This window comes from Amblyraja radiata, chromosome 10 (assembly GCF_010909765.2).
Source record: "Amblyraja radiata isolate CabotCenter1 chromosome 10, sAmbRad1.1.pri, whole genome shotgun sequence".
NCBI lineage: Eukaryota > Metazoa > Chordata > Chondrichthyes > Rajiformes > Rajidae > Amblyraja > Amblyraja radiata.
The window spans coordinates 22,698,279-22,722,330 of NC_045965.1; the positions used below are offsets into that span (position 1 = coordinate 22,698,279).

The window sequence follows — 24,052 nt, forward strand, 5'->3', positions numbered from 1 at the left end:
CCAAAAAACCCCCCAGTTTAAACAGTATAAAGTGCAAATAGATCTGAGCATCCAAGGGAGACAGTTCATGGGGGGGGGGGGGGGCACTCAGCAGGGCCGGTTCAGAGCAGCTATAGCTCTGGGGATGAAGCTGTTCCTAAGTCTGGAGGTGCGGGCGTAGAAGGCCTTGTAATGTCTGCCGGATGGTAGAAGTTCGAACATGTTAATGTTAATGCACACTTGTTCACACACATTGCATAATGGTGTACATTCATTCACACACACCCTTACAAACATACACACTCGTTTACAGATGCTGCACAGACATGCACACTCGTACAGACTCAATAAAAATGCCGTACGCATGCACACAATGTGTAGGACAGGTCCCTCTCCTGCCTACCCAGTCTACAGTGGCCAGGATTGAACTGCCACCCTTTGATGCAATAGATGACAATGAACCAGCATTCGGTATTCAGTGCAGATGTTTCTGTATTTGAGGTAGAGAGACAATACTAACCTTAATGCTGACATAGCCTTCCCTTTCACCTTACCCCAACATTCAGCAAGCTGAGCCCCAGGTACACACTGGAGGGTTATTCCATCAATGATCTCTAATGCACTGCTTTATACACACACTCAAACGCAATAACTCTCCTCCATTGTCAGAGTGAGGTCAAATGCAAATTGGAGGAACAGCACTTCATATTTCACTTGGACAACATACAATCCAGCAGTATGAATATTGATTTCTCTAACTTCAAGTAACCCTTGCATCCCCCTTTCTCCTTCCCTCCCCTATCGTACTAGTTTCACTGGCGTCCTGGTGAGTTTTATTGTCTGTATAACCCGTTTTCACCTAGCCCTCAGCCAACAATGGACTGTTTCCTTGGATCATCGTTACTTTTTTACATACCTTTCATTTCTTTGTTCTATATCGCCATCTATATCTCTCGTTTCCTTTTCCTCTAACTCTCAGTCTGAAGAAGGGTCTCGACTTGAAATGTCACCCATTCCTCCAGAGAGGCTGCCTGCCCTGCTGAGTTATTCCAACAGTTTGTGTCTATCTTCGGTGTAAACCAGTATCTTCAGTTCCTTCCACCACACTAACTCACAAATACAGGAACAAACTCTAATATATCTAAGGTAGACAAAAATGCTGGAGAAACTCAGCGGGTGAGGCAACATCTATGGAGCGAAGGAAATAGGCAACGTTTCGGGTCGAAACCCTTCTAATATATCTACTCTTTTTAATACTGAATTAATCTCTAAAACATACGTTTGACCTCAAAGCACACTTGTTAGCTATTCACTCAAAATCTAATGCAAACTTGTGCTGTTTCAGCACATACTGTCCCAAATCCCTGCTCAGCAATACATGACCTGCCTACATACAAGCTGTGTATGAGAGTGAGCCCCCATGGCATTGGTCTGCAGTCAGAATGAGCCCCCATAGGATTGGACACTAGTGGGAGTCAGCATCATTGAAAGCATCTTATCAGAAGGCATCATAACTTGGTTTGGCAACTCTTCTGCCCAAGACCGCAAGAAATTGTGGTGAGTTGTAGACGGATTCCATCTATTCACCCTATCTACATGCCAGTCATGTGCTTCAATGTTCAGATTCAGATTCAGAAAACTTTATTGTCTGTCGCAACAGAAAATCTTCTTTGACGCGGCTCCACATACAAACATACGGGAGCAACGCGCCGCGAGTCACTCACAGAGTAGCGCCCCGCCCCTTGGGTTGTCAGCAGCGATACAATAATAAAGAACACACAAAATGCAACACAAACATCCACCACAGCATTCATCACTGTGGTGGAAGGCACAAAAATTTGGCCAGTCCTTCTCCACTTCCCCCCCGTGGACAGGACCAGAGTCCAGAGTCAGTCCAGGATCGGCTCTTCCTCACCGGAGACCGCGGCTTTAAGTTGCTGTAGGCCGCAGGCCGGCGGTCAAGATTTAAAGTCCCCGCTGCAGCCAGAAGCACCGTAGACTGCAGGGCCGGCGGTCGAAGCTCCCCTCCAGGGGTGATGGTAAGTCCATGCCGGCCCCGCGGTAGAAGTTGGCCGCGGGCCGGCAGTGATGGCTTCTTCTTCCCCTAGGTCCCCCACGAGGGACTCTGGCTGTAGACGCCGCACCAGCTGGAGCTCTGCAGACTGCGACTTCAGGCTGCGACTTCAGGCTGCCGGCTGCCTCGGGCCAGCGAAACGGAGCGCTCCCCTCCAGCGAGCCCCAGCGAGGGCTCACCCGCTCCACATCGAGAGTCCACGCTGCGCCCGCCGCTGAAGCCCCGGGCACGTCTCCGGGAAAGGCCGCGCCGATCCTTGATGTTAGGCCACGGGGGAGGCGACCTGGAAAAAGTCGCCTCTCCATGGAGGAGGCGACCGAAGCGGTTTCCCCCTCACCCCCCCCCCACACCACCCCCCACACAAAACACACCGAGAAACACAAAATACATACTCTAAAATACACTAAAAATAAGAAAAAGTTGAAAAAAACTGACGCGCTGCTGACAAGGCAGCCGCCAGAGCAGCGCCCCCTAACCCAGCCCCCTAACCCAGTTGAGAACTCTAAATGTTGCCTTGTCTGTTGTGTTTGAGTTTGACTTGATTGTATTTATGTATAGTATACCTGATCTGTTTGGATAGCATACAAAACAAAGCTTTTCATTGTACCTTGGTACATGTGACAATAACAAACCTAAATCTAAACCTCTATCTTTATGAAACTTCACTTGTACTAAACCTTCTGTCAACATTCTTTGCTCTAAGGAGGTGTTGTAGCTTCTGCAGTCTAACTTATCGCTGAAATCCTCATCCTTTGAAACATTCCATTAAATATCATCTGCATCCTAGCTAGGATTTTTACATCCTTCCTAAAATCTGGTGGCCTGAATTGGACACTGTACTTCATCTGTGTCCTAAACAGTATATTATAACCCTAAACCTCTCTTATAAATCTATGCTTTACTCGTGCCTCTCTCAATATATCCTGCAGATTTCAATCCTTTATATACTTACACACCCAAATATCTCTATTCCAGCATACCCCTTGAAAACTGTCCATTGACTAGATCATTCTTGCATATTTTCTGCCACAGTGTTTCACTTAACATTAAACTTCATCTGCCATTCATCTGCCCATTTGGCCAACTTGGTTGTGTCTCACAGTTCAAACTTGTTGTCACTCCTTACTACACTTCCAAGGTTTGTGTCACTTGCAGATGTGAAAATTTGACCCTCCACATCCGTATCTGCATTTAAAACAAGCAGCGTACTCAGCACGGACATCAGAGGAATCCCACTGTCTCCCATCCTCCAGTCTGAGAAACCACCATTGCTCTCTGCTTTCCCCTATTAAGCCAATCTCCTATCCAGCCATCTATTGGGACTCTATTGCCACAGGTTACAACTTTGTGAACTAGGCTTGTGTATGGAACTTTATCAACCACTTGAAAATTAATATCGATGACATCTACTGTATTCCTTACACTGACCTTCTCAGCTACCTCATGAAAAAATCAATTAGATTATTTGCCATTAACCGGTCTTTTATTTATACCAAATTCTTCAAGATCCTTTCAGTGTTTCTAGGTCATTGTTTCTAAAGCTTCCCATAGATGTTAAACAGAATATTCTGTGATTGCAGTGCACATTTTGAACAAGAATGTTATATTTGACCATTTTCTAATCCGTTGGGCACCTCCCCTATGTTTTGGGAGGATTGGACGGTTATTGTGGCCGTACCTTCAGAACCTCCATTTCCACCTTCCTTGGCAATGTAGGATGTGTTATCTTAGAATTATTTACTGAAAGCATAGCAAGTCTTTCCTGCACATCCGCCTTTTGTTTTCACCTCATTGGGCTGAAATGCATTTTGTGCCCGCTGTATAGAAAAGTACAATGGATAACTTCTCTTGGGCAGCACATTTCAGGCATTGAGGTGTGAAACTACAGAACACATTGGAGCTCAGATGTCAATTGACGTGACTTTTGCTCCGCAGTTGGCTCCGCATTAAATTATGGGAATTCTGTACAAAACAAAGTCATAGAAAGGTAATATTTACTCTGCGATAATTAGTGAGTCTGCTGCAGGGTTGGTGGAGCCTGATCTTGGTAGACAAGTTGCACACTTTTGAAGCACATGATTGGAGACTCTGGGACTGGTTATGAGGAGGACTAATGAATGCAGGACAGCTAAGAGGGAGGCTGGAGAGCACAGGCATGACCAAGAAGGAGACAAATGGGTACTGTTAATCCTCCAAAATGCAAAGTTAGCAGGTCAGAAGATCTCGAAGTTCTGCACTGTTGGGTTTTAATATAGAATAGTACCGCACAGGAACAGGCCCATTGGTCCACAGTGTCTGTATCGAATATGATGCCAAGTTAAACTAATCTCTGCCTGCATGTGACCCATATCCCTCCATTCCCTGCATATCCATGTGTCTGCAAAACCTCTTAAATGCCACCATCGTATCTGCCTCCGTCACCACCCCTGGCTGTAGATTCCAGGCACCCACCGCTCTCTAGAAAAAAAAACTTGCCCAGCACATCTTTAAACGTTGGCCCTCTCACCTTAAAGCTATGCCCCCTTGTCTTTGACATTTCCACCATGGGGAAAAAGGTTTTGACTGTCAACCCTCTCTATGCCTCTCATAACTTCTTTTATCTCCCCTCAGCCTTTTTTTATTCTTTTTTTTATTTTTATTTTATTAGAAGTAAGTACAGTCATATGGCACCAAAGTGCCTAATATATATTTTCATAATACATTTTATGTACAACTTCTTTTTTTTTTTTTGTTACATTGAAAAAAGATTAGAATAAGAAAAAGAAGTTAGATAGTAAAGGATAGAAAGATGTGAAATATATAGTGTGTGAAGAAAGAAAACGAGTAAATGAAGAAAGTTGAGAAAGAGAAAATAGAAAAAAGAAAATAAAATTAAAGAAAAAAAGGAGATCATTATTTATAATCTTGACCAACCCTCGTCCAGTCCTGAAACAGTTCTTTTACAATTGTGTTGCACCATATGATGCCAAAAAACGACGAATGGAGACCAACTCGTTATGAATTGGTCTGATTTATCCATTAGGAGGAATCGCATTTCCTCAAGATGAGCGGTGTCCAACATACTTACAATCCACATTTTAAGCGTTGGTATTGATGTACCCTTCCAAAATTTAAGTATTAATTTTTTTGCTATTATTAAACCATAGTTAAAGAATAGATTTTGAGATGTGTTCAATTTATTCCCATCTTCCATTACGCCAAATATAATCATATCAGTATTAGGTTCCATTCTTGTCTTGAATAATTTTGTAAATATTTCAAAAATATCATTCCAAAATCTATAAAGTTTTATGCAGGAAACTAAGGAGTGTGTTATAGTTGCATTTTGGGCTAGACATTTATCAGCCTTATACCCCTCAGCCTTTGACACTCCAGAAAGAACAATCCAAATGTGTCCAACCATGTTTATAGCTAATACCCTCTAATGAAAACAGCATTCTGACGAACCTCTTCTGCACCCTCTACAAAACCTCTACTAAAATCCTTCCTATAATGGGGCAAACCAGAACTGCACACAATATCCAAATGGAGCCTAATCAAAGTCCTATACAGCTGCAATATAATTTCCTGATTCTTACACTCGATGCACCAACTGAGGAAGGCAAGCATACCATATGCCTTACCAATCTCTCTGCTGCCACTTTCAGGGAGCTATGGACATGGAGCCCAATATCCCTTTGTACATCAGTGCTGTTAAGGATCTTACCATTAACTATATACCTTCATCTTATACAGTTTTAACATTGAATTCTCCAATTTTAAGTAACCGCTAACATCCGCTCTCCTCCGCATCCCTGTGCCCCATTTGAACTTGCACCTATATCCCCCCTCCCTCTTCTCTCATGTTCCTTCCTCTGGCTCCACAATTTGTAACTCTTCAACCCTACTGCCTTATGCCCCGTCCCACTTAGGAAACCTGAACAGAAACCTCTGGAGACTTTGCGCCCCACCCAAGGTTTCTGTGAGGTTCCCGGAGGTTTTTGTCAGTCTCCCTACCTGTTTCCACTACCTGCAACCTCCAGGAACTACACGGAAACCTTGGGTGGGGCGCAAAGTCTCCAGAGGTTTATGTTCAGGTTTCCTAAGTGGGACAGTGGCATTACACCTTATTGCTTCAACCTCTGGCCTTTGTTCCAACCATCTGCCTATCAAAAATCCCCGACACCCATGTCCACCAATTAACTGCCCCGCTTTGCCCTACCCCCCAGGCGAGTTCCTCACAGCTTTCTTCCCCCCCCTGCCCGCCCCTAAATCAGTCTGAAGAAGGTTCCCGTCCTGAAAGGTCTGCATGTTACACCAGAAATGCTGCCTGACCCACTGAGTTACTCTAGCATTTTGTGTCCTTTTGCAACATCTTACGCTTGCTCAGATTCAACTCAATACAGACTGTAGATATCTTCTCTATCATTAATCAGCCTGATTTTTTTTTTACCAGCCCCTTACAATTTATATTCTATAAATTTGTTCCCTGTTATATTGCCTACCATTTTTTCCTTTTATTTTTTATGTGCCTTCCTTTTCAGCTTGTAATGTACAGCCTGGTTCTCACTGTCATAAATATTTTCTTCACATCTCTCAGTGTGCCAATGGTTAGGCCAGAATTATGCACAACCGTCCAAATATGATCTAAAACTTGCAATTTTATAGTCCCTCTCTTAACCTCAGGTCATCCAGATGGTTTCAGAACTAATAACGTTCTTTATGCTTGTAGCCTCGGTTCCAATGTAGGAAAGAACAGCCAGCTGTCAGCTTGCACACAGTAAGTTCTTGTGAGTTTGTGATTCTGACTAGATCACCTGCCTAGTTATAATGACCAGCTAATCAGCCTTCATGATATAGTGAATATATGAATATTATCCAGAACACCTAGGATGGCCCCACTCCCAGTGTGTCTCTTCAAAATACGTGGATTTATTTTTGTGTCCAGCTGAGAGAGGTTACAGATGCTGGAGTTAGCACCTTGCTCCAGAGACTACACCTCTGACAATGCAGCATCCCTCAGTGCTACACTGAGATATCAGTCTTGATCTTTGTGCTAATTTCTGAAATGGGACATAAACTCACAAACTTTTGACTCTGAGGCAAGAATTCAATCAACGACGTTGATTGTAGCCAAGATTTCACCTAAATTTTAACACGACCACTCACGCAGAAGTGGGTGGCATGGTGGCACAGTGGTAGAGCTGCTGCCTTACAGTAGCAATGTTACAAAATTTTGAGATTTTAAAAATCAAGTCTGCAATTTATCCCATCAGATAAAGCATAAAAATAAGTTTAATTTGACACCTAATTCACTTTCATATCTCAAGTATTTAAAAAGTTATGGCCATTTTCATACTGGGAAATGAGCATCTTGTTCCCTATTGATTTTCTATGGACATAACAAAAAAGCTGTGATCGTGAACAGTCAAAACCCATAACTTTCTTAAAAATTAAGAGAACTGAATGAAATTTTCAGTTATCATAGATTGAAGCATTCTGAAACAAATATAAAATAATCTTACTTGGATGACCTGAAATTAAAGCATGTAATTAGTTAGTTACCTAATTGTAGCTAATTTCAGACTTCAATTACTAGATCTAAACATCTATCCATTTCTTAATAAATGATTAACATTTTTAAATAGCCTAAATGTCCAAATAATATTCACAAATAATTCACAATAAAACATGATTTTAAAATCTCATTTACATTAATTTATAGACCAAATGGAAGGAATTTAGTGTTTAATTGCTGTAAATAAATGCCCATTTAAATCAGCTTTCTAGTGGGATCCTGTGAACGCGCTGGTTTAGAACGTTCACATTGCGGTAGATTTGTGCCCCAAATGCCCAGAAAAATACTGCGGGATATAATGGGGCCAAAATGAGCTACTCGCAATATTAAACTTTGTATAAAGGGATCTTTAGAAGCCCTTTTTAATGTAAAAATATACAACTTACCTTCTATTATTTGCTTTATGAGACCCTGCGGTTGCTGGCGGTCGCGGGTTTAGAGATTGATTTTTAAACTACTATAACTATTTTACGAGGCCTTTAAAACTAATAATAGCTTTTGCGACGGGGTCTTCCAGCGATTTTTCGTTAATAATTAACTAGGCTGAACATCTTCGTTTTGAACAGCCTAGAGAAAATCGCGTTTTAATCCCGCCCCCTCTAAACGGCGCCAAAATCGCGCACACCCGCAGCGACAGATTTTCAAAGACGCTTCAGGTAGGCTTTGCAACATACCTACTTACAGTGCCAGCGACCCAGGTTTGATCCTGACAACATGTGATGTCTGTATGAAGTTTGTACATTCTCCCCGTGACCGCATGGGTTTTCCCTGCGTGTTCCGGTTTCCTTCCACATTCCAAAAATGTGCAGGTTTGTAGGATAATTGGCTTTGGTAAAAATTGTAAATTGTCCCTGTTGTGTAGGATAGTGTTAGTGTACGGGGATCGCTGGTCGTTGCAGATTCAGTGAGGCGAGGGGGCTTCTCTAAACTGAACTAAAAGTAATACAAATGCTGGAAATTGGAAATAAAAATTGAGAATGCTGGGAATGCTCAGCAGGTCGGGCAGTGTTTGTGGTGATGAGAACTGAGTCATTAACTATCGGAGCTCGCAGATGTACAGCATTTTCTGTTTTTACAATCATCTGTGCATTGCATTTTTAACATTTTTACAAAAGCAGTATTTTGAAAGGGATACAGTTAGGCAACCATTCTTGGGAAAAGGGAGAACTCAGTTGGGTCACGTTCTGGAGCTGGCTCCGTCCATCCCGAAATATCCAGATGGTACAAATCTCTGAGGACAGTTCATTGCCCCCACTTTCCCATATGCTCCCATGTGCCATGTACATACACACACACTCACATGTATGCATACTCACTCATGCACTCACATTCACTCACTCACTCACTCTCACACTCACAGACACATGCACACATTCCCACTTGCTCACATTCTCTCACCCACATGATCTATCCCTTTCTCAATTGTCATTTTCAAAGTTCTGCATCACATTTTCAAAACTCTACATCAATCCCACTTTATCGTTGTTGAAGAATGGAATTATTTATCTCACATAAAAAACAGTATTTAAAGATATCCCGAAAAGAAAAGAAAACAATATTTGGTACTCTTATCACCTTGAACTGAGTCTCTGAAGTTAAGTCCATCAGGTAGTGTGTCACCTGGTACTTGTGTACCAGTGCCCTCTAGTGATCTTTACTGGAATTTTAAAGCAAGCACTCAACAAAGAAAGTAGTTGAGCATTTTAATTATTTTTAGTTTTAACTTGACTTAGTTAATCAGTATTACCATTGTCACCTGTGGTGGTCTATCTTTGCTGAATCATGAAATGTTCCCAATACTCAAGTTAGCTGCTTTTTGTTCATAATATTAAATGGCTTTTTCTTCACTAGAACACAAAATGATTCAAAATGATCACGGATGAACTGCCTCAGGCCACATCTGCCCTATGGAAGATCCTCAAAGCCCTCAATCTCCCCAATCTTTCAAAAATGTATCTACCTCCTCTTAAAATACTTCCAGTAATTTAACTTCCATAACCCTGCGGGATAGTGAATTCCAGAGATTTGCTATCCTCTATGTCACCTCTATTGATATACTCCCACTCATGGAAACATTTTGACACCGACCCTGCTATGCGTCCTCAGGCCTTACACGCTTCAATAAAATTGCCTTATTCTTTAACACTCCCAAGAATTCAGATCGTACTTTTATGCAGATTGTGAAAGGAAGACCCTCTCACCCCAGGACCCTCTCATGCCTGGTGGATCTTCTTTGAACTCCTGTGCTAGTTTATCTTTTCTTAAGTCAGGGGACCAAAACAGTGCACAATACTCTCAAATGCGGCCTCACCATTACCCTGTATAAATGTTATAATTCTTCTCTATTTCTAAATTCCAAATCCTTGCAAGAAATGATAATATGCCATTTGCTTTTCTAACTACTTGCTGCATCTGCCTACTATATTTCTGAGTTTCAAGCAAAAGAACACCTAGATTCCTCTGTACTTCATTCATTTGCACAGTTGCTCCATTTAGATAATATTGTGCCTTTAGGGCCTGTCTCACTGATGCGGCATTTCAGCGACTGTCTTCGACCTTCAAGCTCGAGGGCTGAAAAACCTCGAGCTGGATCGACCGTCAACGATGAAACTATGAGCTGTATCGACCATCTGGGCGCACACACACACACACACACACACACACAAACACACACACACACACACACACACACACACACCCACACACACACACACACACACACACACACATCACAAAGGCGGGGGCCAGGGAAAGCGGGGGAGCGCTGTCTGAAATTCACATCAGCGATGAACAGGAAGGTAAAAGACGGCTGGCACAGTACGATAAGTCCTTTAGGGAACGCGGGGGGGGGGGGGGGGGGTGAGGGGGTGAGGAGGGGAGTGGGGAGAAGGGGGGGGGAAGCAGTGGAGACTTTTAAGATGCCAGACAACGTTTAATAAAGTTTAGCGGGCATTTAACATTATCGGTCGGTTTACTTACCTTTTTTTTCTCAACAAGCTTTACCTTCGACTACCTTCGATTGCCTAGGATAGCATGCCGACCTACTATGACCTACCTCGACTAAACTTACGAGTAAAAAAATATAGATTTTTTTTCTTTGGCGACCTTTTTTTACTCGCGGGCATTTTTCAGCATGTTGAAAAATACGCCATGACCTAGCTGAGGCCTCGAGGACGTGGGAACTACTTTCGAGCATGAAGGAGAGTTACAAAGACCTCCTAGGACCTCGTGTCGTCCATGCTGCGAGTATGAGTCGAGGGCAAACTCTTCTAAACTGGGGAATTAGGTCGCCGCAGTGGGACAGCCCCTTTAGATTCCTTTTACCAAGGTACATGATCTCACATTTTCCCACAGTAAACTCCATTTGGTCATGTTTTCTTCTACTCATTCACCCTATCTATATTCTATGCAGAGTCTAAATATCCTCAGCACAACCTGCCGTTCCATCTCTTCCTGTCATCTTCCTATCATCAATAAATTTGATTATCTTTCACTCTGCCCCTTCCTCCAATCTGATCTAATACCATCTTCAACCTTGTTAGAAGTTTTTGAACAAATTTTCCTGTTAGATCCTTGTGCCTTTAAGGGTTATGTTTTTGTTGTAAACTAAATCTTAATTCTTTAACTGTTTGACCATTCTTGACCACTTTCATAGCTGTTACCTAAACTACCATTGTCAGTCATGCTTCATACTTACATAGATTGCTCCGTTAAAATTTAAACTAAATCACTTCAAATCCAAAGGGCCTGTCCCACTATGGCAACCTAATTTGCGAGTTTAGAAAAGTTTGCGCTCGCCACAAACTCGCAGCATGGTCGACACCTGGTCCTAGGAGGTCACTGTAACTCTCCTTCATGCTCGAGGGAAGTTCCTGCATACTCGCAGTTTGGTCGAGGAAACATTTTCAGCATGCTGAAAAAATTTCTGCAAGTACAAATTGGTCGGCATGGTTCTTTTGAACTCGTAGTGCAGTGTTAGTGAGGTCGCCATGTAGTTATAGGCAGTCGAGGTAGCCGTAGGCAATCTCCTTTGCTGACCGGGCATTTTAATTGACTCATTGGAGTTCTCAGAATCAAGGAAAACCGACTGGTAAAGTTAAATGCCCGCTAAATATTATTAAAAGTTGTCTGGCTTCTTGGGTGTCTCCACTCTTTCTCCCCACCCCCCCCTTCTCCCCACCCCCCCCCTTCTCCCCCATTCAGACAGTGCTTCCCCACTTTCCCTGGCCCCCGCCTTTGCGATGTGGGTGTGTGCGGTCGGTCGATCGATCGATCCAGTTCGCGGTTTCATCGCTGACGGTCGATCCAGCTCGAGGTTATTCAGGCGAGTGCCCTCGAGCTTGAAGGTTGAAGACAGTTGCTGAAAAGTCACGTTAGCGGGACAGGCCCTTTAATATAAAATTCCAACATGTTATGATAATTCTTCTCTAATCTTGATGAACCCGTCCTCAAAGCCCACTATTAGATCTAAAATGGACTGTTTTGTGTTTAATAACTCAACATGCTGATCTTGAAAACTATCTTTTATTTACTCTTCCCTTCCAATCGTTCGTTTTCTGTGTAAGCATATACTCTTATTGTATTACCAAATGGGTGCTCTGACTAGGAACGACAACAGATTCTTGTGGAAAGTATAGGAATATCATGCCAATTAATGGTGAGAGATGTGAATGAAGCCAAGCATCACTTCTCCATCAACAACATGCCAACTTCTGTGTGTAATTGCACATTAGTTCACAAGTGGGTGGCATGATTTCACACCAAGCACCACAAGCCTTGCTGTGAAATTGACAGAAGATTTAGGGCTTTTCTTGTCTAATGTCTGCAGTATAAAAGCTTCCAGGCACATTTAATCATGCACAAACTTTAAGCACACCCTTTCTTAACCTTAAACATCATCTTGCAAACTGATCTCAAAAGCTGATTCAAGGTTAGCTGTAGGGAGTGAGACATTGAAAGTCACTTCTTCTGGAATTTAAGTGCTAAGAATATGAAGAGGTAATTCAGTCTGCCTCATAAGTGAAAAAAGGACGTAACCATATCTTAATAATTAAGGTCATGAAAGTAATATAGATGGGGATCATTTGATCCATCCACCCTGACTGCCCTCGATATTCTTTTTTAGCTCTTTTCTGTTAGTATATCAGAAAGTCAATTTTGCTGTCAATTACGCCTCACCCTTGCTACCAGAATCTTGAGTTTTGAGAGACGTGCAGGGGGAAGCCCAAGAAATAAGTGGAGTTCAGCCTCAGGAAAACATTTCAGGGTTGGCCTAAGCAAAATTGTGACACTGTGAGTAGAGGAATGATAATGATAGGGGATATTTAATGTTGGGACAAAAATATTATCCAGTCATAGATGCCTGACAATGGGTTACGATGGTTGAGTATGTATGGTGGCCTAAATGAAACTAAATTAAACTAATGAAACTAAACACAATTTCCTAGGTGGAAATTAAATCTTGAACATGGATAGTATTCTTTGCAGTCATCACCTATTTATTTTACAACAGCGGAACATTTCTGCAATGAAAAGCAGTGCAGCGAAAAGATACAGTTGGCATTGAAACTAATGGCATGGATCAAATTGGTTAAACTTGTATGGAGAAAGCTAGGCCACAGGTTTTGCCATCATCTTGAAATTGCTGCAAGCATTGATAGAGACTTCTGAACAAAAGAAGAATAGGCAGGAATGTTGCAGGGCTGGTATGGGAGGAGACATTTACGTGGAGGCAATGCAGTCATAGAGACATGGGAAGGGTTGTCTGCAGAGATAGCATCTGCCTGGAATGAAGAAAATCCCTTGTGTGTAGAGTCAAGCTTCACAGGGAACGTTTGCCCCTCTTTGGGGGAAATTCTCATGATCAGGCAACTGGACCATCCTATCCACAACTAGAGAGCAGTCCTGAGATTTTTAATCGGACTTCACTGGACTTTATCTTGCACTAAACGTTATTCCCTTTATTACGTATCTGTACACTGTGAGCGGCTCGATTGTAATCATGTATTGGCTTTCCACTGACTGGTTAGCACGCAACAAAAGCTTGTCATTGTCTCAGTACATATGACAATAAACTAAACTTAAACTTCATGAACAAGTTGATTAGTGTAGGAAATACATATAATGCTGTAAACGATCTAATGATCGTTTTAGAAGAATACAGAGATTAAAACTAAGATTAGGTAAGAGAATCAAATGATAAAGTATGACACAGTGCTGGAGTAATTCAGCGGATCAGGCAGCATCTCTGGAGAACCCAGACGGGTGACGTTTCAGTTCGGGACCCTTCTTTAGTCCTGACCCAAAAGGTCACTTATCCATGTTCTCCAGAGATGCTGCCTGACCTGCTGAGTAACTCCCGCACTTTGTCGGTTTTTTTGTAAACCAGCAACTACAGTTCCTTGTTTCCACAGACAAAGCTACTCAAAACTATGAGGTGTAAATGATGCTTAAGGGAGGAGGTAGAACAGAGAAAAGAAAAGAAATGCTGGCAGGGTGTATAAAGGGAAACGTCTACCAGCATTTAGTTCCAAATCTGTGGTCAGTGCCTCGCAAAGACAAAAAGGTGGAGAGAAAGCCAAGCTTTCCAAGAATCTTCTGAGGAAAGCTGCTCACAGTTGAGGGAATTATGATTAAACAAGAAAAGAGAAACTGCTTCTTCTGTGAAACTCTTCGATAACCAGAGATCATAGATTTAAAGCAATGAGCAAAATAAGTAGAGCCAATATGAAACGAACTGCCAAGGAAAGCTGTCGAGGCAGGTCCAACAGCAATGTCTCAAAGACATTTGGACAGGTACACGGATAGAAAAGGTTTAGAATGATATAATAATAAAGCTTTATTTCAGACACAGGTCCATATAACACATCATACAGTATAAGGAGATACAAAAATACATTAAAAATTGCATATTAGCCTATAAGATATACAAGCTATTGCACCAATGCCATCTTAGCCTAGAAGTGAATCTATAGCAGCTTTTCAGAGGGCTGACTAGGGCTTCAATTATGTGGTTCTCTGACTTGTCCAGGCGACACATAAAACTAAACATCAGCTGTCTTAAGAGTGCCTCACAGGTTGGCACTCTAGTGGACACAAACAATTGACTGGCACTATGCCACCTAGCGACACGAAGCAGCAACCTCATTGCATCATTATATGCTACCTTAAGCCTCTGCATACTCTTTTTCTTATAGTTAGACCACAATTGAGCAGTATATAACGGTGTGATGTAGGTTCTGAACAGGGAACACTTCACAGAGTCAGAGCACATAGAAAACTTCCTTATAAGCATGTTAGCTTGAAAATATGTTTTACAGCGCTGTCGGTAGAGGTCTTTGTCATCCGTCCAGTCATCAGATATGACATGACCTAGGTATATAATTTCCTCACACACAGCAAGAGGACTGTCTGACAAATAAAAGGTCGGAAAAGTTGATTTCCTGTCCTCAGCGCTTCTAACTATCATTATGCGGCTTTTCTTAGCGTTATGCTTTATGTCATAATCAAGGCCATACTGAGAGCACACCTTCAACATCTGCTGCAGCCCAGCACTATATGGACAGAGCAGGACCAGGTCATCTGCATACATAAGATGATTAACAATAGTGTTGCCCACAAGACAGCCAGTTTTTAACCTATTTAACTGATTTGATAATTCATCCATATAAACATTAAATAAAATAGGAGACAAAATTCCTCCTTGCCGCACTCCGTTACTAACACAGAATGGAGCAGATACAACATTGTCCCATTTAATCTGAAACGTTTGATGAGCATACCAAAACACTAAAATTCTCACTAAAAATTTAGGGGCACCTCTATCTAGCAATTTTACAAACAATTGTTCATGATTAATTCTATCAAATGCCTTGGACGCATCAATAAAACATAGGAATACAGATGAATTCAGGCTTGTGTACCTGAACACAATCTCTTTAAGAGCATAGATACACAGGTCAGTTCCATGTTTTCTTTTGAACCCAAACTGATTGTCAGTAGTAAGGACATACATTTCTAGCTTTGTTAACAGTATTCTCTCCAGTACTTTAGACAAGATACTGGCTAATGCAATAGGTCGATAATTGTCAATACTGTTGAGCTTACCAGCCTTGTCTTTAAGCACAGGCACTAACATTACAGACATAATAGCATTTGGCAGGACCCCATGAACCAGACAACCATTAAAGCACATGGAAAGCAAAGGGCAGAGCTTATAGCTGGCATATTTTAGATGTTCTGCAGTAATGCAGTCCATACCGCAGGCTTTGTTGTTATCCAACATGTTAATGGCATCATAGACATCTGCTGCCCTAACTATCATATCTGCAGAGAGATCAATATGTTCATGATTGATTCTAACTGGGTTACTTTTAACACAATTAAAAAGGTTACGGTAGTGCTCACGCCAAATCTCAGCTATTTTTTCTGGGCTACTAACACCTTCAATGTCAGACGGTAGGGGTGTTTTATTGTTATTCATTACTTTGACCTCTTTCCAGAAGTTAGTAAGGTTGTTGTTCTGCTCTCATTGTGTTTTCATTTTTCTTAATAAAACGAAGTGCATACTTAACTCTAGCATTTGTGCGTTTTTTCATATCTAGCAATACCCCCTGTCTAGGCCTACCTGCCTCTGACCAGAGTCTAAAGGCCTCTCTTGCCTCAGCGTACTGCTCAGCCACAAACTCACTCCACCCAGGTCTGATTTTGGGATATGAGGCAAACACAAGCAAATAGGACAAATTTTAGTTGTAAAATCTAGTTGGCATTGACAAATTAGGCTGAAGGACTTGTTTCCATGCTGAATAACTCTGACAAGGGGTGAAAATGAGATTTAATTGTGGGGATGGTCTTTAAGATATGGAATGCACAAGATGAATGGGTGGTGGCGACAGATTCCACTAGAACTTCCAGAAGTGAATTGGTCAGGCACTTGAAGAGCAATCATTTACAGCATTGTGGGTGCTGGCACATGGACTGAATGGTCTCCTGTGCTGATGGGGGCAGAGACTGTTGCATCTTTTAACAGAAACATTGGTATGTATGTGATATTATAGACAATAGGTGCAGGAGTAGGCCATTCGGCCCTTCGAGCCAGCACCGCCATTCAATGTGATCATGGCTGATCATCCCCAATCAGTACCCCGTTCCTGGCTTCTCCCCATATTCCCTGACTACACTTTTTTTTAAGAGCCCTATCTAGCTCTCTCTTGAAAGCATCCAGAGAACCTGCCTCCACCGCCCTCTGAGGCAGAGAATTCCGCAGATTCACCACTCTCTGTGAGAAAAAGTGTTTCCTCGTCTCCGTTCTAAATGGCTTACTCCTTATTCTTAAACTGTGGCCACTGGTTCTGGACTCCCCCAACATCGGGAAAATGTTTCCTGCGTGTCCAAACCCTTAACAATCTTATATGTTTCAATAAGATTCCCTCTCATCCTTCAAAACTCCAGAGTGTACAAGCCCAGCTGCTCCATTCTCTCAGCATATGACAGTCTCGCCATCCCGGGAATTAACCTTGTAAACCTACGCTGCACTCCCTCAATAGCAAGAATGTCCTTCCTCAAATTAGGGGACCAAAACTGCACACAATACTCCAGGTGTGGTCTCACTAGGGCTCTGTACAACTGCAGAAGGACCTCTTTGCTCCTATATTCGTTTTGTCTTGTTATAAAGGCCAACATGCCATTCGCTTTCTTCATTGCCTGCTGTATCTGCCTGCTTACTTTTATAGACTGATGAACAAGGACCCCCAGATCCCGTTGTACTTGCCCTTTTCCCAACTTGACGCCATTTATATAGTAATCTGCCTTCCTGTTTTTGCTACCAAAGTGGATAACCTCACATTTATCCGCATTAAACCATCTGCCATGCATCTGACCTCTCCCCCAACCTGTCCAAGTCACCCTGCATTCTCATAGCATCCTCCTCATAGTTCACTCTGCCACCCAGCTTTGTGTCATCTGCAAATTTGCTAATGTTACTTTGAATCCCTTCATCCAAATCATTGATTTATATTGTAAATAGCTGCGGTCCCAGCACCGAGCCTTGCGGTACCCCACAAGTCTGCCTGCCATTCTGCCTGCCATATTGAGGGAGTGTACAGAGCTAGGGGTGGGGCAGTTGGATTAATTTAGGTTTTTCTGTCAGCTGGTGCAGGGACAGACATGGATTTGCATCTTAAAGGATCTAATGTACCTTTAAATTGAACTCCTGTTACCTCATAATTCAATAACAATTTACAATTGGGTTTCCCATTCCTTGTGGGTTTCAAAGATTGCTTCACAGTAAGCGGCTTTGTGGATTGTGTAGCTCTGTTCTATCCTTGCCTTTAACCCAACAAACGGTTGCTCTTTAATAGTTGCGTATCTCCCTGGATTTTCGATAGCTGGAGGCTATTTACACTGCATAGCCGGATCAACTTCTCTTCCTCCTTATTCAGCATTCCATTGATGCTTGGAATCAATGCTTTGCACTAAAACATTTTTAGCTCCTCCTCGCTTTGATCTTCATTCCTTCTCGATTTCCTTGTTCGGTATGAGTCACATCATTTTTGCCGGTCTGAGGAAGGGTCCTGACCTGAAAAGTCAGCTGTCTCATTTCCCTCCACAAATGCTGCCTGACCTGTGGAGTTCCTCTAGAACTTTGTTTTTTTGCATAGGTTCCTTGCTGTCCTTGAAATACTTCTACTGTCTGGATGAAAATTGATCTCCCTGTCCAAGTCACGTACGGTACAGGTCCATCTGAGGATCTTGAGCATCTCGTGACATTACACTCTTCCAATTTAAACCTGACTCGGACAAAACTCTGAACATTAATAACCCATTATCTGTTATTTGCACTTTATCAGTTTATTTATTCATGTGTTTTGTAGTCAATGCCTACTATGTTCTGTGTGCTTAAGCAAAGCAAGAATTTCATTGTCCTATCAGGGACACATGACAATAAACTCACTTGAACTTAAACTCACTTGAACCTTTTTTAGTCCAAGCCATTCAAGTCTATAGGATGCAGTGATGGGCCTGACACCAAGTCCTGGCACTTTCTAGCCAGTTGGAGCTTACTTACTGCCTGCAAGGATACAGGATGAGCCCAAACATGGGACTGCAGCCAATAATCGTCACAACTGAAGGGGTGCGATGGAGGCCTGTGGCTGCGTCATCACACATCAGCAGATGATGGGGCTGGGTGCAGTGGAACTGTACTTTAATTAAAATCAGCACTTTCAATGAAGGGAAAGTTAGGTCCGTGGATCAGAATCATGGTGTCATTCAGCACTCGAAGGAGAGGAAGCAAGTCAGGAAGCATCTGTGGAAGAGGAAACATAGTCTTGCATTTGGGCACAGACCCTTCCCATCCTGACCCACTGGAATATTACACCCACTGTCATTGTATTTTTATATGTGGAAGATGGCATCAAACAATTATTATTTTTTTAAAGGAGATTTGCCCTATCTCATGAAGTTGTAGTAGCAATCCAGCATTAAAGGTTCAAAGGTTCAAAGATTATTTATTAGTCACATACACCTAGGTGTAGTGAAATGCTACTAATATGCCTGTGTTCTAGTGTATGTCATGAATTCAGTGGCATGCTTCTCTGATTGAACAGCTCCTTGGCTCCCTCTAGTTGTGCTCTCATATAGAGCAACTTTGAGTGATGAGGTAACCATTGGTTAGTTATTTTCAGCAGACGGGCTGGATATGATTGTTCAATGATTTGTGAGGCTGCATGTATCTTTTTTACATCGATGAATTTCTGGTGGCCGTATTCTCTGGGGATTCACTGGGAGACTGACAGTGGCACAGTCCTGCATGATCGCCAATGAACAAGCCAGGCATTTAGCACTCACCGTTCACAACCTCCCAAATGTCACATAGCACCTTGCAGGAATAAAATACATTAAAATTGTAAGAAACACAGCAGCCAATATGTTGTCAGCAACCTTCCCCGAAATGCACTGAGACAATGATCAGGTGTGTCCTCTTTTAATTGAGTAAAACACAAAGTGCAAGAGGAACTCAGCGAGTCAGGCAGCATCAGTGGAGGGAATAAATAGACAGCATTTTGGGTCAGGACCATTTAGACTGATTATAGTCTGGGGGAAGAAAGCTGCAAAAGAGGTGGGGGTGGGACAAGCCTGGCACGAGATATGTGGATACGGACAAGGGGTTTGATCGGCAGATAGGTGGAATAAGTGACAAAGGCTAGAGACAAAAAGGAGACAAAAGGGTGGCAGGTACACGGAGAGGAAAGGTTAAGGGGGATATGGGTCAAACCTGGCCAAATGGGACTAGCTTATATAGGACATTTTAGCTGGTATGAACGAATTGGGTTGAAGGGTGTGTTTCTGTGCTGTATGTTTCTGACTGCCCCCTTCATCTCTGGCTTTCTACCCGTCTAACCCCTCCATGTCAAGACAAATGATGTTCCTTTTACAGTGCCCACCTATTGGTATTCTATTGCTGTTTTATAATGCCACAAAAACAACAATTAACTCACAGCCACTTTATAGTACAGAAAAAGACACAATTTATATAAAAATCATTCAACAGCAAAATTTTAACTTTGAGGTATCACATTATGTTGCAAGGTGATAATGAAGACAGCGACTGATAAAACCTATTTCTTTAAGATGTATCTTTATTAAACCGGTTGTGGTACAATGATTTTGCATTATTATTTAGAAATTTGTTGTATCATTGTCAGGTTTTGTAAGAGATGCAAGCATTTCTTAAACGCTTGATAGTTTTTGTATGCAAATTAGACACAAAAAGATTGACAAACAATGGTAATTCGGCCATTGTTGCAGATCATTACAGCGGTCACTGCATTCTCTAACAGCACTGAATAACAACCAGTTTTACTTCCCACAACTAACTTTCTATATATTAAAATTAATTGCAAAACTCATCTTTTGTGGTTTGGATGTGAGTAGGTTTGTGGTCGGGTTGCTCTAATTTACACGTTTAGTTTTCTGCTAACATTGCAACCTTTTTTAAATAACTGAAGTTACTGCCTGCTCAGCACAAAAGCTTGAAAGCACACACCACCTGATTCAGGAATAGCTACTTCCCCGTAGTTATCAGACTCTTGAACTGACCTCTCAAAGACATACCGATTTATAGGTTACTTGGCTTCTGTAGATTGTAAATTGTCCCTAGTGTGTACGATCGTGCTAGTGTCTGTGGTGATCGCTGGTCGGCGTGGATTCGGTGGGCCGAAAGGCCTGTTTCCATGCTGAATCTCTAAAGTGTAAAGTAAAGACATCAGAAGTGTGATGGACTTGTTACTCTCCAGTAACAATACAGCTTGTGTGCAGAGTGACTGCGTGTCACGTATTCTGTACGTTTGTTGTAGTGAAACCTCCCATGGTTTTTCACCATGGTGCCAGTAACCAAATATGCACAATGTGTCAAAGGGCGGTGATCAGTCAGAATTTGAGGAAAATCTTAACAGGTGGAGAGAAAAGCAGGAAGGAAATTTCAGGTATAGATCTAAGGTGGCTAAAATGAGGAGGTGAAGTATCGGAAGTTCAGCCAGAATTGGAAGACTAGAGGAACTTCTGGGATGTGGAACGGCAAGGCCACAAAGAGATGACTGTTGGAGGTAGGGAACTGGGAAACTGAAGGACAACATTGGTGTGAAAACAAGGGGGCTTTTGATCGGGCGACCCTGAGGCATTGTCCTAAACTTTTTCTACTGTGGTGTGATGTGTGTTAGTTAAAGGAACCAAGGTTATGTTTCAGTTTTAACGTGGCTTCCCTTTTCTGTTTTTCTCAGGGATTGAGTGTCATTTTCAATGTGGCCCTGGCTCTACTAAAGGTAAGATGGGAACGTCGAAACAAATACTGACTACTATTTAAAGACTGTTCAAGATTTGTTTCCTTGTCTATTCCAACAGCTTTCATCCACTAAACTGGAACAAACATTGCCAGAGGTTTAAATCAACATTTGAAAGCCTTTGTAATAGGATCAGTCCATGCAGGGCACTGCCATTTACTGTTTATGTCCCGGTTTAACTCACCAAAATGCAACACTTCACACTTCAAGTTAAACTCCATCTGCCGTTCTATGGCCCACTTTCCCAGTCGATTATATCCTGTTGTAATATTAGATATCCAGAATTGTTGAATTACTCTCTGAGGTGGTGCAGCTAATATATTTTCTAGATCAATTGGATACTTTATCACACACACACGTGTAATGAATTGAACTCATCCTGCTATTGCCTCTCTTTGATTAATTGTCCTCAACCCGCGACTGAGCAATCGGCACTTTGATAAGAACTTTTCTGGGATGAGTGGCTGGATCAGTTTGTTCTTGGCCATTCCTAAATAACCTTGTAAGTGCTCTGTTTACACCATGTGGTATGGTTTCTTTGGAAATCTGTTCATGTAATTCAATCAGACTTGCCCTGCAGCCCTCAATGTCCACAATCTTCTATCCCTGTTCCTGTACATATGATGCTTAAAGGCATTCATTCAGACTTGGTGGCATATATTTCCAAAGCTGTAACACAATAACCTGGAAGAAGAAACATTGCCATAAACCAGCTATCCGTTGCTTGCAAGGACTTTGTGATTTGATGCAGTGCTTCTTGTAGATAATAGACACCGCAACCACAATGCACTGCTGGTGGACATGAAAGGCTGCTTTCGCTTTGTCCCAGATAGGGTCGAACTGTTGCAGTTGTGTTCATTTGGGCAAATGTTGAGTTATTCATTCTACACTGAATTGTGTTCTGTGGAATTGACAAATACAAAATATTTGGCCTCCGAATATCTACTGGGAGCTGCAATATTTCAGAATTCATATGATTCATAGATCATTCAGCCCTTTGTGACATTTCCATCAGTCCCATCCCCTACTTCATTCCCAGCAACCTGTTCTCTATCTGATGCCCATTAACCCATTATATCTCGCAACACCCAGCGATCTTAGAAGTAATTTATAGTAGCCAACTATCCCATTAATGAGCGCATCTTTTTAAATTAAAAAAAACTGCAAATCTGAAATAATAAGTCAGGCAGCATATGTGGAGGGTGAAGTAAAGTTAACATTACGTGTCAAACACCTTTCGCCAGAAGTGATGGAGAGAAAACAAGTTAGTTTGTAGTTGCAGAGATGGATGGGAAGGGATAGGTAAGGTAGAGAGAATATCTCTGATAGGTTGACCAGTGATGCTCTGAAAATGTTGTTAATGGGACACCAGGAGACACGAACGGGATACCCATGACTGTGTAGCCAGACACAATCCCAACTCTTTAAATTCACTGACAACACCACCGTTGTTGGATGAATTACGGGTAATGATGAGTCAGAATATAGGCGGGAGCTCGATTGTCTGATTGAATGGTACCAGAACAACAACCTTGCTCTCAACTCTGGTCTAAGTAAGACCAAGGAACTTATTGATGACTTTAGAAGAGGGAGGCCAAGGATCCATGAACCTGTCTTCATCGATGGGAGAGTGGTGGAGGGTGTCACTAACTTCAATTTCTTGGGCATGCATTTCTTTGAAGATCTGTCCTGGGACCATGGGCGGAAATCGCTTTCAAAACATGGGGGGGGGGGGCACAATGAGGCCTGACATCTAGGACAGGAGTCGGCAACCTACAGCCCATGGGCCGAATCCGGCCCGTAACCTATAACCATATAACCATATAACAATTACAGCACGGAAACAGGCCATCTCGGCCCTACAAGTCCGCGCCGAACAATTTTTTTCCCTTAGTCCCACCTGCCTGCACTCATACCATAACCCTCCATTCCCTTCTCATCCATATGCCTATCCAATTTATTCTTAAATGATACCAACAAACCTGCCGCCACCACTTCCACTGGAAGCTCATTCCACACCGCTACCACTCTCTGAGTAAAGAAGTTCCCCCTCATGTTACCCCTAAACTTCTGTCCCTTAATTCTGAAGTCATGTCCTCTTGTTTGAATCTTCCCTATTCTCAAAGGGAAAAGCTTGATCACATCAACTCTGTCTATCCCTCTCATCATTTTAAAGACCTCTATCAAGTCCCCCCTTAACCTTCTGCGCTCCAGAGAATAAAGACCTAACTTATTCAACCTATCTCTGTAACTTAGTTGTTGAAACTCAGGCAACATTCTAGTAAATCTCCTCTGTACTCTCTCTATTTTGTTGACATCCTTCCTATAATTGGGCGACCAAAATTGTACACCATACTCCAGATTTGGTCTCACCAATGCCTTGTACAATTTTAACATTACATCCCAGCTTCTATACTCTATGCTCTGATTTATAAAGGCTAGCATACCAAAAGCTTTCTTTACCACCCTATCTATATGAGATTCCACCTTCAAGGAACTATGCACGGTTATTCCCAGATCCCTCTGTTCAACTGTATTCTTCAATTCCCTACCATTTATCATGTACGTCCTATTTTGATTTGTCCTGCCAAGGTGTAACACCTC

General features: G+C 42.2%; 1 protein-coding gene across 3 annotated transcripts in view; it reads left to right on the forward strand.

Annotated features, from left to right (window-relative positions):
- rabgap1l (RAB GTPase activating protein 1 like) overlaps window positions 1-24,052 on the forward strand; it is a 271,539-nt gene that overhangs the window by 176,551 nt on the left and 70,936 nt on the right. For all 3 annotated transcript variants that reach the window (XM_033028335.1, XM_033028336.1, XM_033028337.1), the window contains exon 18: window positions 21,389-21,430. In XM_033028335.1, the coding sequence (XP_032884226.1) occupies window positions 21,389-21,430 (42 nt within the window). The remainder of the gene's footprint in view (window positions 1-21,388; window positions 21,431-24,052) is intronic.